This window comes from Cherax quadricarinatus, chromosome 30 (assembly GCF_038502225.1).
Source record: "Cherax quadricarinatus isolate ZL_2023a chromosome 30, ASM3850222v1, whole genome shotgun sequence".
Lineage (NCBI taxonomy): Eukaryota > Metazoa > Arthropoda > Malacostraca > Decapoda > Parastacidae > Cherax > Cherax quadricarinatus.
Genome location: NC_091321.1, coordinates 27286934 through 27303723, shown reverse-complemented (window position 1 = coordinate 27303723; position 16790 = coordinate 27286934). Strand labels below are relative to the sequence as shown.

Sequence of the window (16790 nt, the reverse complement as noted above, 5' to 3'; positions counted from 1 at the left end):
CTCTCGTCGGTGAGGACAGCGAGGAACTGTTTACGACTCCATCATATGGCCTTTCTGCCTTGTACTCACCCCTGTCGCCTCTCTTCACAGATGTGGGAGACAGCCTCTGTCCCCCCATGTTTGGCTCAGCCTTCCTTTGTAGCCAGGGCCCAGCGTTCCCTGTCCTGCCTTACTCTTCCTGCAATTGTGATGACTCCCTCCCCTCTCCACTCTCCGGCACTCCCCTGGCTGGACCTGACACGATACATTAACCTGGATTGGCACTACAGGAACAGGGAACCCCCTCAGTTAGTTGCATTTCTATTTGAAGAGTTTCGCTCTGTTATAGGGAGGCCAAGCCCATGATGACACTCTTCAGGTCACTTGTTCTATCTAGGCTGGAATACTGCTGCACACTAACAGCACCTTTCAAGGCAGGTGAAATTGCCGACCTAGAAAATGTACAGAGAACTTTCACGGCGCGCATAACGGAGATAAAACACCTCAATTATTGGGAACGCTTGAGGTTCCTAAACCTGTATTCCCTGGAACGCAGGAGGGAGAGATACATGATTATATACACCTGGAAAATCCTAGAGGGACTAGTACCGAACTTGCACACGAAAATCACTCACAAAGACTTGGCAGACGATGCACCATCCACCCAATGAAAAGCAGGGGTGTCACTAGCACGTTAAGAGACCATACAGTAAGTGTCAGGGGCCTCCCCCTTATGTGTGCCTCCAAGCACACATAAGGGGGATTACCAATAGACCCCTGGCAGTCTTCAAGCTGGCACTGGACAAGCACCTAAAGTCAGTTCCGGATCAGCCGGGCTGTGGCTCGTACGTTGGTTTGCGTGCAGCCAGCAGCAACAGCCTGGTTGATCAGGCTCTGATCCATCAGGAGGCCTGGTCACAGACCGGGCCGCGGGGGCGTTGACCCCCGGAACTCTCTCCAGGTAAACTCCAGGTATGGCTCTTCATTCTCCGTCTGGATGGCTCGACATGGTCCTTACCCCCTTCTACATCATCTGTGGCCTTCTTCGCTAATCTCTCCCTGTGTCAAACGTGGCGGTTGGACCCTGCTCATTCTGTTCTGGCAAGGGAGCTCTTCGCCATTCACCAGGCTCTGGCTTTTTTCCTAGATCACATTCCCCCACAACCACTGGTCCTCTTCTCTGATTCCCAATCTTCCCTGGCACTTTTTTGTTCTCTGCCCGTCCGCGGTCACTGTGCGTCATCGTTCGTCGGACACAATCTCTCCTCCTGCGCTTCTTGCGGAGCCCAGGTTGGAGCATCTCCCTTCAGTGGGTTCCCGCCCATGTTGGAATCTGAGGTAATGAAGTGGCAGATCGGGCGGCCTCCCTCGCGCACACACTTCCTACTGTTACCCCTCTTACCCTGGGCCACAGTGATTTCATAAGGGCTGTTTGGAAGGGAATCCGTCATCAGTGGCAAGAGGGCCTTGCACATTCCCTCTCTTCTTCGGCGTTGGGCTCTGTCCGAACTTTTAATGGCCCCTGCCCTTGGGCTCGCCATCCCAATCGCTCGGTGGACGTTGCACTGACTCGCCTTCGAGTCGGGCACTGGCGACTGGCGGCTCATCTATATCGCCTTCGGATGACGGACTCTCCGTACTGCCCGTGGTGTCCCTCACAGCCTGAGACGGTGGAACACTTCCTGCTGTGGTGCCCACGTTATCACTCTGCACGGACTACTCTCCGAGCGGCCTTGCGCACACTTGGGGTGCACACTTTCACTCTACCTCTCCTCCTCAAAGGGGAGGGGTTTCGCCTTCTGGACCGTCAGGAGATATTGGCTTGTACCTGCTCCTTCCTGCTGGCTTCAGGGCGTATCAGAGACATATGATACATCGTTATTGGTCAAGACATTCTTCCACTTTGGTCGATATTCCCTCTCCTAGCACTGGACGGCCGGGCTCGATACGGCGTATGCTGTCAGTGGCCCTGAAACCCAACAGCAGAAGAAGAAGAAGAAGACTACCACGTTTGTCCTCAGCGTGAAGAAGAAATTAGTGTATCAAGATGAATAGTGAAGAAGAAAGCATGAGTGAGGAGAGTGGAGATGATGACAACTCTTCAGAGAACGGCACTACTGGACTAGAGTGTGATTTCTCGGCTTATGTTCTCTTTCATGAGGGCAATGCAGGTAACTACACTCTGGGGTCCAGGGCAATGCAGGTAACTACACTGGGGTCCAGGGCAATGCAGGTAACTACACTCTGGGGTCCAGGGCAGTGCAGGTAACTACACTCTGGGGTCCAGGGCAATGCAGGTAACTACACTCTGGGGTCCAGGGCAATGCAGGTAACTACACTCTGGGGTCCAGGGCAGTGCAGGTAACTACACTCTGGGGTCCAGGGCAGTGCAGGTAACTACACTCTGGGGTCCAGGGCAATGCAGGTGACTACACTCTGGGGTCCAGGGCAATGCAGGTGACTACACTCTGGGGTCCAGGGCAGTGCAGGTGATTACACTCTGGGGTCCAGGGCAGTGCAGGTGACTCTACACTGGGGTCCAGGGCAATGCAGGTGACTACAATCTGGGGTCCAGGGCAGTGCAGGTGACTACACTCTGGGCTCCAGGGCAATGCAGGTGACTACACTCTGGGGTCCAGGGCAGTGCAGGTGACTACACTCTGGGGTCCAGGGCAGTGCAGGTAACTACACTCTGGGGTCCAGGGCAATGCAGGTAACTCTACACTCGGGGGTCCAGGGCAGTGCAGGTAACTGTACACTCTGGGGTCCAGGGCAATGCAGGTGACTACACTCTGGGGTCTTGGGCAGTGTAGGTAACTACACTCTGGGGTCCAGGGCAGTGCAGGTGACTACACTCTGGGGTCCAGGGCAGTGCAGGTAACTACACTCTGGGGTCCAGGGCAGTGCAGGTAACTACACTCTGGGGTCCAGGGCAGTGCAGGTAACAACACTCTGGGGTCCAGGGCAGTGCAGGTAACTACACTCTGGGGTCCAGGGCAGTGCAGGTAACTACACTGGGGTCCAGGGCAGTGCAGGTAACTACACTCTGGGGTCCAGGACAGTGCAAGTGACTATACTCAGGGGTCCAGGGCAGTGCAGGTGACTACACTCTGGGGTTCAGGGCAGTGCAGGTAACTACACTCGGGTCCAGGGCAATGCAGGTAACTACACTCTGGGGTCCAGGGCAATGCAGGTAACTACACTCTGGGGTCCAGGGCAGTGCAGGTAACTACACTCTGGGGTCCAGGACAGTGCAGGTAACTACACTCTGGGGTCCAGGGCAATGCAGGTGACTACACTCTGGGGTCCAGGGCAGTGCAGGTGATTACACTCTGGGGTCCAGGGCAGTGCAGGTGACTCTACACTGGGGTCCAGGGCAATGCAGGTGACTACAATCTGGGGTCCAGGGCAGTGCAGGTGACTACACTCTGGGCTCCAGGGCAATGCAGGTGACTACACTCTGGGGTCCAGGGCAGTGCAGGTGACTACACTCTGGGGTCCAGGGCAGTGCAGGTAACTACACTCTGGGGTCCAGGGCAATGCAGGTAACTCTACACTCGGGGGTCCAGGGCAGTGCAGGTAACTGTACACTCTGGGGTCCAGGGCAATGCAGGTGACTACACTCTGGGGTCTTGGGCAGTGTAGGTAACTACACTCTGGGGTCCAGGGCAGTGCAGGTGACTACACTCTGGGGTCCAGGGCAGTGCAGGTAACTACACTCTGGGGTCCAGGGCAGTGCAGGTAACTACACTCTGGGGTTCAGGGCAGTGCAGGTAACAACACTCTGGGGTCCAGGGCAGTGCAGGTAACTACACTCTGGGGTCCAGGGCAGTGCAGGTAACTACACTGGGGTCCAGGGCAGTGCAGGTAACTACACTCTGGGGTCCAGGACAGTGCAAGTGACTATACTCAGGGGTCCAGGGCAGTGCAGGTGACTACACTCTGGGGTTCAGGGCAGTGCAGGTAACTACACTCGGGTCCAGGGCAGTGCAGGTAACTACACTCTGGGGTCCAGGGCAGTGCAGCTAACTACACTCTGGGATCCAGGGCAGTGCAGCTAACTACACTCTGGGGTCCAGGGCAGTGCAGGTAACTCTACACTCTGGGGTCCAGGGCAGTGCAGGTAACTACACTCTGGGGTCCAAGGCAGTGCAGGTGACTCTACACTGGGGTCCAGGACAGTGCAGGTAACTACACTCTGGGGTCCAGGGCAGTGCAGGTAACTACACTCTGGGGTCCAGGGCAGTGCAGGTAACTACACTCTGGGGTCCAGGGCAGTGCAAGTGACTATACTCTGGGGTCCAGGGCAGTGCAGGTGACTACACTCTGGGGTTCAGGGCAGTGCAGGTAACTACACTCGGGTCCAGGGCAGTGCAGGTAACTACACTCTGGGGTCCAGGGCAGTGCAGCTAACTACACTCTGGGATCCAGGGCAGTGCAGCTAACTACACTCTGGGGTCCAGGGCAGTGCAGGTAACTCTACACTCTGGGGTCCAGGGCAGTGCAGGTAACTACACTCTGGGGTCCAGGGCAGTGCAGGTAACTACACTCTGGGGTCCAGGGCAGCGCAGGTAACTCTACACTCTGGGGTCCAGGGCAGTGCAGGTAACTCTACACTCTGGGGTCCTGGGCAGTGTAGGTAACTACACTCTGGGGTCCAGGGCAGTGCAGGTAACTACACTCTGGGGTCCAGGGCAGTGCAGGTAACTACACTCTGGGGTCCAGGGCAGTGTAGGTAACTACACTCTGGGGTCCAGGGCAGTGCAGGTATCTCTATGCTCTGGGGTCCAGGGTAGTGCAGGTAACTACACTCTGGGGTTCAGGGCAGTGCAGGTAAGTACACTCTGGGGTCCAGGGCAGTGCAGGTAACCACTCTGGGGTCCAGGGCAGTGCAGGTAACTACACTCTGGGGTCCAGGGCGGTGCAGGTAAGTACACTCGGGTCCAGGGCAGTGCAAGTGACTACACTCTGGGGTCCAGGGCAGTGCAGGTGACTACACTTTGGGGTCCAGGGCAGTGCAGGTAACTACACTCTGTGGTCCAGGGCAGTGCAGGTAACTACACTCTGGGGTCATGGGCAGTGCAGCTAACTACACTCTGGGGTCCAGGGCTGTGCAGCTAACTACACTCTGGGGTCCAGGGCAGTACAGGTAACTCTACACTCTGGGGTCCAGGGCAATGCAGATAACTCTACACTCTGGGGTCCTGGGCAGTGCAGGTAACTCTACACTCTGGGGTCCAGGGCAATGCAGGTGACTACACTCTGGGGTCTAGGGCAGTGCAGGTAACTACAATCTGGGGTCCAGGGCAGTGCAGGTGACTACACTCTGGGGTCCAGGGCAGTGCAGGTAACTACACTCTGGGGTCCAGGGCAGTGCAGGTAACTACACTCTGGGGTCCAAGGCAGTGCAGGTAACTACACTCTGGGGTCCAGGGCAGTGCAGCTAACTACACTCTGGGGTCCAGGGCAGTGCAGCTAACTACACTCTGGGGTCCAGGGCAGTGCAGGTAACTCTACACTTTGGGGTCCAGGGCAGTGCAGGTAACTACACTCTGGGGTCCAGGGCAGTGCAGGTAACTACACTCTGGGGTCCAGGGCAGTGCAGGTAACTCTACACTCTGGGGTCCAGGGCACTGCAGGTAACTCTACACTCTGGGGTCCAGGGCAGTGCAGGTAACTCTACACTCTGGGGTCCAGGGCAGTGTAGGTAACTACACTCTGGGGTCCAGGGCAGTGCAGGTAACTCTACACTCTGGGGTCCAGGGCAGTGTAGGTAACTACACTCTGGGGTCCAGGGCAATGCAGGTAACTACACTCTGGGGTCCAGGGCAGTGCAGGTAACTCTACGCTCTGGGGTCCAGGGCAGTGCAGGTAACTACACTCTGGGGTCCAGGGCAGTGCAGCTAACTAGACTCTGGGGTCCAGGGCAATGCAGGTAACTCTACACTCTGGGGTCCAGGGCAGTGCAGGTAACTACACTCTGGGGTCCAGGGCAGTGCAGGTAACTACACTCTGTTGTCCAGGGCAGTGCAGGTAATTATACTCTGGGGTCCAGGGTAGTGCAGGTAACTACACTCTGGGGTCCAGGGCAGTGCAGGTAACTACATTCTCGGGTCCAGGACAGTGCAGGTAACTACACTCTGGGGTCCAGGGCAGTGCAGGTAACTACACTCTGGGGTCCAGGGCAGTGCAGATAACTACACTCTGGGGTCCAGGGCAGTGCAGGTAACTACACTCTGGGGTCCAGGGCAGTGCAGGTAACTACACTCTGGGGTCCAGGGCAACACAGGTAACTCCACACTCTGGGATCCAAGGCAACACAGGTAACTCCACACTCTGGGATCCAGGGCAACACAGGTAACTCCACACTTTGGGATCCAGGGCACTGCAGCTAACTCCACACACTGGGATCCAGGGCAACACAGGTAACTCCACACTCTGGGATCCAGGGCAACACAGGTAACTCCACACTCTGGAGTCCAGGGCACTGCAGCTAACTCCACACACTAGGATCCAGGGCAGCACAGGTAACTCCACACTCTGGGATCCAGGGCAACACAGGTAACTCCACACTCTGGGATCCAGGGCAACACAGATAACTCCACACTCTGGGGTCCAGGGCACTGCAGCTAACCCCAACAAATAACTCGACCCTCTGGGATCTAGGGCAACACAAATAACTCCACACTCTGGGATCCAGGGCAACACAGGTAACTCCACCCTCTGGGATCTAGGGCAACACAGGTAACTCCACCCTCTGGGATCTAGGGCAACACAGGTAACTCCACCCTCTGGGATCTAGGACAACACAGGTAACTCCACCCTCTGGGATCCAGGGCAACACAGATAACTCCACACTCTAGGATCCAGGGCAACACTAATAACTCCACACTCTGGGATCAAGGGCAACACAGGTAATTCCACACTCTGGGATCCAGGGCAACACAAATAACTCCACACTCTGGGATCCAGTGCAGCGATAATGGACAAGGCAGACTATAATGGGAAAGTGAATCTTGTATTTGCCTAGTTTACTCTGATGATTTTCTGTACTCATGTTTGAATATAAAGATGTGTATTTAGAGTTAGAATTTTAATAATCCCTCTTTTTCATTCAGGTGCGCCCTGCTTGAGCTTTGACATTTTGCCGGATGATCTGGGGGACAATCGTACTTGCAACACTCCTGTTACTTGCTACTTTGTGGCTGGAACACAGGCAGCACGCACTCACGTAAACAATGTTATTCTAATGAAGGTATGCGCATAAAATCTTTTAGATGTTCAGTTATAGAAATCCACATTTTAACAAAGCCAGAAATGCAGAATCATTGTCGTATCATTTGGCCTCTTCAACTGAGGTGGTCATGTGATATGGCATAATTTTTTTGGTATTGTAATATTCTAACATTTTCATGTCATTGTGAAATTATTATTAGTTTGTATATGGTTCAATGTAGTTTATCTATTTTTTTGCTCTGCCCAGTTGGACTCCAAATTTTTCTTCAAATATATATGAGTAGGCTTTTTATATTAAATTATGCAGCTGTATATGACAGAGGAGATAATGTTTTATTTTACACAGAGTAGGATTTTCATACAGGCCAAAACGTCCTGGTTTTATAGAATAAATACCGGTAAACCTTGTGATGTACGTCAAGAAACAGATGATGTACCTCACAACCTTTTATGCTCATTAATACTTTCTAGTTGTAGCTACACTGAGAGTAAAAGGTAGATGGGATACAAGGAGAATAGAAGTATCAGGGAAGAGAGAGGTGAAGGTTTATAAACTAAAAGAGGAGGCATAGGCAATGGGGTCGAAGAGGTATGGGGTAGGTTTAAAAATGTAGTGTTAGAGTGTTCAGCAGAAGTTTGTGGTTACAGGAAAGTGGGTGCGGGAGGGAAGAGGAGCGATTGGTGGAATGATGATGTAAAGAGAGTATTATTTTTATTTTATTATCACACCGGCCGATTCCCACCAAGGCAGGGTGGCCCGAAAAAGAAAAACTTTCACCATCATTCACTCCATCACTGTCTTGCCAGAAGGGTGCTTTACACTACAGTTTTTAAACTGCAACATTAACACCCCTCCTTCAGAGTGCAGGCACTGTACTTCCCATCTCCAGGACTCAAGTCCGGCCTGCCGGTTTCCCTGAATCCCTTCATAAATGTTACTTTGCTCACACTCCAACAGCACGTCAAGTATTAAAAACCATTTGTCTCCATTCACTCCTATCAAACACGCTCACGCATGCCTGCTGGAAGTCCAAGCCCCTCGCACACAAAACCTCCTTTACCCCCTCCCTCCAACCCTTCCTAGGCCGACCCCTACCCCGCCTTCCTTCCACTACAGACTGATACACTCTTGAAGTCATTCTGTTTCGCTCCATTCTCTCTACATGTCCGAACCACCTCAACAACCCTTCCTCAGCCCTCTGGACAACAGTTTTGGTAATCCCGCACCTCCTCCTAACTTCCAAACTACGAATTCTCTGCATTATATTCACACCACACATTGCCCTCAGACATGACATCTCCACTGCCTCCAGCCTTCTCCTCGCTGCAACATTCATCACCCACGCTTCACACCCATATAAGAGCGTTGGTAAAACTATACTCTCATACATTCCCCTCTTTGCCTCCAAGGACAAAGTTCTTTGTCTCCACAGACTCCTAAGTGCACCACTCACTCTTTTTCCCTCATCAATTCTATGATTCACCTCATCTTTCATAGACCCATCTGCTGACACGTCCACTCCCAAATATCTGAATACGTTCACCTCCTCCATACTCTCTCCCTCCAATCTGATATTCAATCTTTCATCACCTAATCTTTTTGTTATCCTCATAACCTTACTCTTTCCTGTATTCACCTTTAATTTTCTTCTTTTGCACACCCTACCAAATTCATCCACCAATCTCTGCAACTTCTCTTCAGAATCTCCCAAGAGCACAGTGTCATCAGCAAAGAGCAGCTGTGACAACTCCCACTTTGTGTGTGATTCTTTATCTTTTAACTCCACGCCTCTTGCCAAGACCCTCGCATTTACTTCTCTTACAACCCCATCTATAAATATATTAAACAACCACGGTGACATCACACATCCTTGTCTAAGGCCTACTTTTACTGGGAAAAAATTTCCCTCTTTCCTACATACTCTAACTTGAGCCTCACTATCCTCGTAAAAACTCTTCACTGCTTTCAGTAACCTACCTCCTACACCATACACTTGCAACATCTGCCACATTGCCCCCCTATCCACCCTGTCATACGCCTTTTCCAAATCCATAAATGCCACAAAGACCTCTTTAGCCTTATCTAAATACTGTTCACTTATATGTTTCACTGTAAACACCTGGTCCACACACCCCCTACCTTTCCTAAAGCCTCCTTGTTCATCTGCTATCCTATTCTCCGTCTTACTCTTAATTCTTTCAATTATAACTCTACCATACACTTTACCAGGTACACTCAACAGACTTATCCCCCTATAATTTTTGCACTCTCTTTTATCCCCTTTGCCTTTATACAAAGGAACTATGCATGCTCTCTGCCAATCCCTAGGTACCTTACCTTCTTCCATACATTTATTAAATAATTGCACCAACCACTCCAAAACTATATCCCCACCTGCTTTTAACATTTCTATCTTTATCCCATCAATCCCGGCTGCCTTACCCCCTTTCATTTTACCTACTGCCTCACGAACTTCCCCCACACTCACAACTGGCTCTTCCTCACTCCTACAAGATGTTATTCCTCCTTGCCCTATACACGAAATCACAGCTTCCCTATCTTCATCAACATTTAACAATTCCTCAAAATATTCCTTCCATCTTCCCAATACCTCTAACTCTCCATTTAATAACTCTCCTCTCCTATTTTTAACTGACAAATCCATTTGTTCTCTAGGCTTTCTTAACTTGTTAATCTCACTCCAAAACTTTTTCTTATTTTCAACAAAATTTGTTGATAACATCTCACCCACTCTCTCATTTGCTCTCTTTTTACATTGCTTCACCACTCTCTTAACTTCTCTCTTTTTCTCCATATACTCTTCCCTCCTTGCATCACTTCTACTTTGTAAAAACTTCTCATATGCTAACTTTTTCTCCCTTACTACTCTCTTTACATCATCATTCCACCAATCGCTCCTCTTCCCTCCTGCACCCACTTTCCTGTAACCACAAACTTCTGCTGAACACTCTAACACTACATTTTTAAACCTACCCCATACCTCTTCGACCCCATTGCCTATGCTCTCATTAGCCCATCTATCCTCCAATAGCTGTTTATATCTTACCCTAACTGCCTCCTCTTTTAGTTTATAAACCTTCACCTCTCTCTTCCCTGATGCTTCTATTCTCCTTGTATCCCATCTACCTTTTACTCTCAGTGTAGCTACAACTAGAAAGTGATCTGATATATCTGTGGCCCCTCTATAAACATGTACATCCTGAAGTCTACTCAACAGTCTTTTATCTACCAATACATAATCCAACAAACTACTGTCATTTCGCCCTACATCATATCGTGTATACTTATTTATCCTCTTTTTCTTAAAATATGTATTACCTATAACTAAACCCCTTTCTATACAAAGTTCAATCAAAGGGCTCCCATTATCATTTACACCTGGCACCCCAAACTTACCTACCACACCCTCTCTAAAAGTTTCTCCTACTTTAGCATTCAAGTCCCCTACCACAATTACTCTCTCACTTGGTTCAAAGGCTCCTATACATTCACTTAACATCTCCCAAAATCTCTCTCTCTCCTCTGCATTCCTCTCTTCTCCAGGTGCATACACGCTTATTATGACCCACTTCTCGCATCCAACCTTTACTTTAATCCACATAATTCTTGAATTTACACATTCATATTCTCTTTTCTCCTTCCATAACTGATCATTTAACATTACTGCTACCCCTTCCTTTGCTCTAACTCTCTCAGATACTCCAGATTTAATCCCATTTATTTCCCCCCACTGAAACTCTCCTACCCCCTTCAGCTTTGTTTCGCTTAGGGCCAGGACATCCAACTTCTTTTCATTCATAACATCAGCAATCATCTGTTTCTTGTCATCCGCACTACATCCACGCACATTTAAGCAACCCAGTTTTATAAGGGAGAAAAAGTTAGCGTGTGAGAAGTTTTTACAAAATAGAAGTGATGCAAGGAGGGAAGAGTATATGGAGAAAAAGAGAGAGGTTAAGAGAGTGGTGAAGCAATGTAAAAAGAGAGCAAATGAGAGAGTGGGTGAGATGTTATCAACAAATTTTGTTGAAAATAAGAAAAAGTTTTGGAGTGAGATTAACAAGTTAAGAAAGCATAGAGAACAAATGGATTTGTCAGTTAAAAATAGGAGAGGAGAGTTATTAAATGGAGAGTTAGAGGTATTGGGAAGATGGAGGGAATATTTTGAGGAATTGTTAAATGTTGATGAAGATAGGGAAGCTGTGATTTCGTGTATAGGACAAGGAGGAATAACATCTTGTAGGAGTGAGGAAGAGCCAGTTGTGAGTGTGGGGGAAGTTCGTGAGGCAGTAGGTAAAATGAAAGGGGGTAAGGCAGCTGGGATTGATGGGATAAAGATAGAAATGTTAAAAGCAGGTGGGGATATAGTTTTGGAGTGGTTGGTGCAATTATTTAATAAATGTATGGAAGAGGGTAAGGTACCTAGGGATTGGCAGAGAGCATGCATAGTTCCTTTGTATAAAGGCAAAGGGGATAAAAGAGAGTGCAAAAATTATAGGGGGATAAGTCTGCTGAGTATATCTGGTAAAGTGTATGGTAGAGTTATTATTGAAAGAATTAAGAGTAAGACAGAGAATAGGATAGCAGATGAACAAGGAGGCTTTAGGAAAGGTAGGGGGTGTGTGGACCAGGTGTTTACAGTGAAACATATAAGTGAACAGTATTTAGATAAGGCTAAAGAGGTCTTTGTGGCATTTATGGATTTGGAAAAGGCGTATGACAGGGTGGATAGGGGGGCAATGTGGCAGATGTTGCAAGCGTATGGTGTAGGAGGTAGGTTACTGAAAGCAGTGAAGAGTTTTTACGAGGATAGTGAGGCTCAAGTTAGAGTATGTAGGAAAGATGGAAATTTTTTCCCAGTAAAAGTAGGCCTTAGACAAGGATGTGTGATGTCACCGTGGTTGTTTAATATATTTATAGATGGGGTTGTAAGAGAAGTAAATGCGAGGGTCTTGGCAAGAGACGTGGAGTTAAAAGATAAAGAATCACACACAAAGTGGAAGTTGTCACAGCTGCTCTTTGTTGATGACACTGTGCTCTTGGGAGATTCTGAAGAGAAGTTGCAGAGATTGGTGGATGAATTTGGTAGGGTGTGCAAAAGAAGGAAATTAAAGGTGAATACAGGAAAGAGTAAGGTTATGAGGATAACAAAAAGATTAGGTGATGAAAGATTGAATATCAGATTGGAGGGAGAGAGTATGGAGGAGGTGAATGTATTCAGATATTTGGGAGTGGACGTGTCAGCAGATGGGTCTATGAAAGATGAGGTGAATCATAGAATTGATGAGGGGAAAAGAGTGAGTGGTGCACTTAGGAGTCTGTGGAGACAAAGAACTTTGTCCTTGGAGGCAAAGAGGGGAATGTATGAGAGTATAGTTTTACCAACGCTCTTATATGGGTGTGAAGCATGGGTGATGAATGTTGCAGCGAGGAGAAGGCTGGAGGCAGTGGAGATGTCATGTCTGAGGGCAATGTGTGGTGTGAATATAATGCAGAGAATTCGTAGTTTGGAAGTTAGGAGGAGGTGCGGGATTACCAAAACTGTTGTCCAGAGGGCTGAGGAAGGGTTGTTGAGGTGGTTCGGACATGTAGAGAGAATGGAGCGAAACAGAATGACTTCAAGAGTGTATCAGTCTGTAGTGGAAGGAAGGCAGGGTAGGGGTCGGCCTAGGAAAGGTTGGAGAGAGGGGGTAAAGGAGGTTTTGTGTGCGAGGGGCTTGGACTTCCAGCAGGCATGCGTGAGCGTGTTTGATAGGAGTGAATGGAGACAAATGGTTTTTAATACTTGACGTGCTGTTGGAGTGTGAGCAAAGTAACATTTATGAAGGGATTCAGGGAAACCGGCAGGCCGGACTTGAGTCCTGGAGATGGGAAGTACAGTGCCTGCACTCTGAAGGAGGGGTGTTAATGTTGCAGTTTAAAAACTGTAGTGTAAAGCACCCTTCTGGCAAGACAGTGATGGAGTGAATGATGGTGAAAGTTTTTCTTTTTCGGGCCACCCTGCCTTGGTGGGAATCGGCCAGTGTGATAATAAAAATAAAAAAAATAATACGCATTGATTTACAGATGCCGTTTTACATTGTTAGTAGTTGGTACATGGAAAAGACCTTGGTTATTGCAATTCAGGCACATAAACACTAACATAAACCTTCTTTAAAATTACTTGACATGGATTAGTTCGGTGTTAATTATGTGAATTCTAAGGTTGCTTGAACTGCTGTAGTTTATCTGAGGATAGCATTACTAATAAAGTGAGTATTTTAAATAATATAATTTTGTCTTGACTTGGAGGGTGTATAAATCTGTAGTGAAGGGTAGGGGGTCATCCTACAAAAGGATGGAGGGAGGGTGTAAAAGAGGTTTTGTGTGGAAGGGGCCTGGACATGCAGCAGGCATGTGTGAGCGTGTTAGATAAGAGTGAATGGAGACAAATGGTTTTTGGAACCCGACAAACTGTTGGAGTGTGAGCAGGGTAATATTTTCTGAAGGGATTCATGGAAACCGGTTAGCTAAACTTGAGTCCTGGAGGTGGGAAGTACAGTGCCTCTACATCTAAACTGGAGTGACATCTAAACTGTCATATCTGGGCACTTCTGCAAAGACAGTGATCATGTGTGAATGATGGTGAAAGTGTTTCTTTTTTGGGTCATGCTGCCTCGGTGAGAGACAGCCAGCATGTATTAAAAAAAAAAATTGTAATGCCAATTTTATTAGGGAATAGTAACAGAGAACAATATTGACAATTTAAGTTAAAAAAAAATTAAAGGGTAGTATATACAGTGGACCCCCGGTTTTTGTAATTAATCAGTTCCAGAGAGTGACTAAATCCGAATCTGATGATTTCCGAATTAATTTTCCCTATAAGAAATAATGTAAATCCAATTAATCCGTTCCAGACACCTGAAAGTATTAACAAAAATTATTTTTTTATAGAGTAAATATAGATTTACATACAGAAAGGAATGAGAAATCGAGTATAAAACAATAATATCACACCTTTATTGAAGACTTATTGGAGTATGGAAGATGGGAGGAGGGGAGAGGGTTAGGGTGATGTTCCTCCACAAGAGTCACTAGTAGCTTGTGTCAGCATGCCCCGTTGTGCTCCGTGTTTTCTCGTGTTTACACGGTCGCTCTTACGTGCTAGAACTTTAATTTGTGCCATCAATCCTATACAATACATCCCTCTAGCACCTGGAACCAATCTTGGGCGGAAAACATTATATACTGAGTCAAAAAAGGAGAATTAGTGTGCACTACCTAGCAGAGTTTACTGCCAGAGGGGAATCATAGGCCTGTGTTCCATGTGCAAAATAATAATAATAGAACTTTTCTTTGTCAGAGGAAAGACAAGTCTCCCTGATAATATTGTGTATACATAGTGTATACTACAGTGGCTCCCTAGTATATAGATGATAAAGGCTAAAGTGTCATTTGAAAACAGGTGAATTTGTAAATGAAGTGATAAGCCTATAGAGGCAGGTGCCAGAAGTCGCCAGAAACTTACCAAAGAGGTCAGCTGTTTTAATAATCTTCCTGGCCTGCTAGTGTACTCGCATATACTGTAATCTAGTGATACCAGTGAATAGCAGAATACAGTGTTGTAGTAGCAACTAACCAGTATTATAATGGTACTTAGTGGAGTGGAGTGACTTTCGTTAGTTTCTTTTTTCTTGAAATACCAGACGTATACTATGAATCTCATATAACCTGTAGTTACCAGCGGTCGCAATATACACAATGAGAAGCAATTATTACTACAGAAAAAGTGTCCTTCCTCCAAAATTTCCACCAGTCAACTATAGTGATAATATAGCATTTATTGTGGTGGAGATGAAAAAAACCTAGAAAAGCTAGATACAGCGATTGATAAACAAGGGTTGAGGCTCGACCGTTCGTCATTGTAGGAGCTACCAGCAATTACCGGTTCTTCAGCACGCAAGTTATACTTTTGTAACAATCAAATCACATATTACTCGGGCAGATAATTTCCAGTAGATCCTTCATGGGTTAGCCCAAATCACCGACCAGTATGTTTTAAATAAGTGACCCACTGATCAGATCAGACTGGTTCCGAACCCTCGACTGGTCCGAACTCTTGACTGGTCCAAACCCTTGACTGGTTTCAAATGGATTCGTTGGACAATAAAGCAGACTGTAAACGGACGGGGTTGTAGGCGCCCTTATCAAACACAAACAATAAATATAAATCAGGAACGTACACGGTAAGCTGTCCAATATACAAGTACAGTTAGAAATAGAAATACAAATAGCTAGAACTTCATTTAAGGAGGTTATTAATAGAGTGTTCAAGAGGTTGCTAGTAGAATTACAGTAAATCAACCATTCAAATCATTATGAAGCTCTGTGTAGTCTGCAGTCAATCAAACAAACGGGCTTCCACTTGGATAAATTGTCATTTTTGTGGAAATTGGTGTCACGCCCCTTGTGCAGATATCCAAGAACTAGCTACAAGCAGTATTAAAACGGTTAAGTGTTTTTGGGTATGCCCAAATGAGATAAATCTGTGGACTAAAATCACAAGGGTATTAAAAGAGGATAACATCAAAGCTGCTTTCATAGAAAACCTGGAAGCTTTCTACAACAGATGGGAACATAAAAAGTCTGGGCTGAATGGTACTGCCCTTGATACTGGCCATGTAGTCAGAAACTGTAAGGCTGGAGGTGATGTCCTGGTTGTCAGTAAATGTGGGGCTGATAGTGCTGTCCTGGGAGACAGTAATGGTGAGGCTGGAGGTGCTGTCCTGGGAGACAGTAATGGTGAAGCTGGAGGTGCTGTCCTGGGAGACAGCAATGGTGAAGCTGGAGGTGCTGTCCTGGGAGACAGTAATGGTGAAGCTGGAGATTTCGTCCAGGTAGTCGGGAATTATACGCAGGAAGGAATACATATAAATGACCTCATAGGGGACAGGAGCCGTAGTGGGGAAACAAGTGTAGTCAAAGATAAGATAAAACCAATATTGCAAACTAGAAATACCACAGGAAATAGCAAACAAGAGGACTCCATTAGCAATAGTGAGGATATATTACCAAAAACAACTGGTGGGAGCTCCATTGTTGGTGCTAGGGAGGATAGGAATAAGACAGGTAAACATGCACCAACAGGGAATACAGTCACAGAAACCCATGGCAAACGGAAACCAAGCCTGTGCACATACTATGCACTTGGTATCTGCAGACATGGGAAATCTGGAAAAACAGACGGGACGTGCAACTATGACCACCCTAGAAAATGCCGTGCCCATATGACAACAGGAAAATGCAAACTCCCTTCCTGTAAGCTTTTTCACCCTGAAATGTGCACCTCTTCAGTACAGGAAAGACTGTGCTATAACTTAAATTGCCAGGCACAACATCTAAAGGGGACAAAAAGATACAAAACATCCAGGCCATGGGAAAACCTGGGTAGCCACAGCCACTCAAGAGGGAGAGGTTTTTTAGTGCCAGGAAGGAAAAAAAACTAGCAGAAATCGTACACCAAATCCAGTCATTCCTGGAGTGGAACCACAGTCGATGGCCTCCACTCCAAACC

General features: G+C 47.4%; 1 protein-coding gene across 1 annotated transcript in view; it reads left to right on the top strand.

The window, feature by feature from the left end:
• The first annotated feature begins 1935 nt into the window (after positions 1 to 1935).
• The window catches only part of l(2)09851 (WD repeat-containing protein 1 l(2)09851), a 78645-nt gene continuing 63790 nt past the window's right edge, over positions 1936 to 16790 (top strand). The window contains exons 1-2 of the mRNA XM_053782126.2: positions 1936 to 2150; positions 7098 to 7234. Of these exons, the coding sequence (XP_053638101.2) occupies positions 2027 to 2150; positions 7098 to 7234 (261 nt within the window). The 5' untranslated portion in view covers positions 1936 to 2026. The remainder of the gene's footprint in view (positions 2151 to 7097; positions 7235 to 16790) is intronic.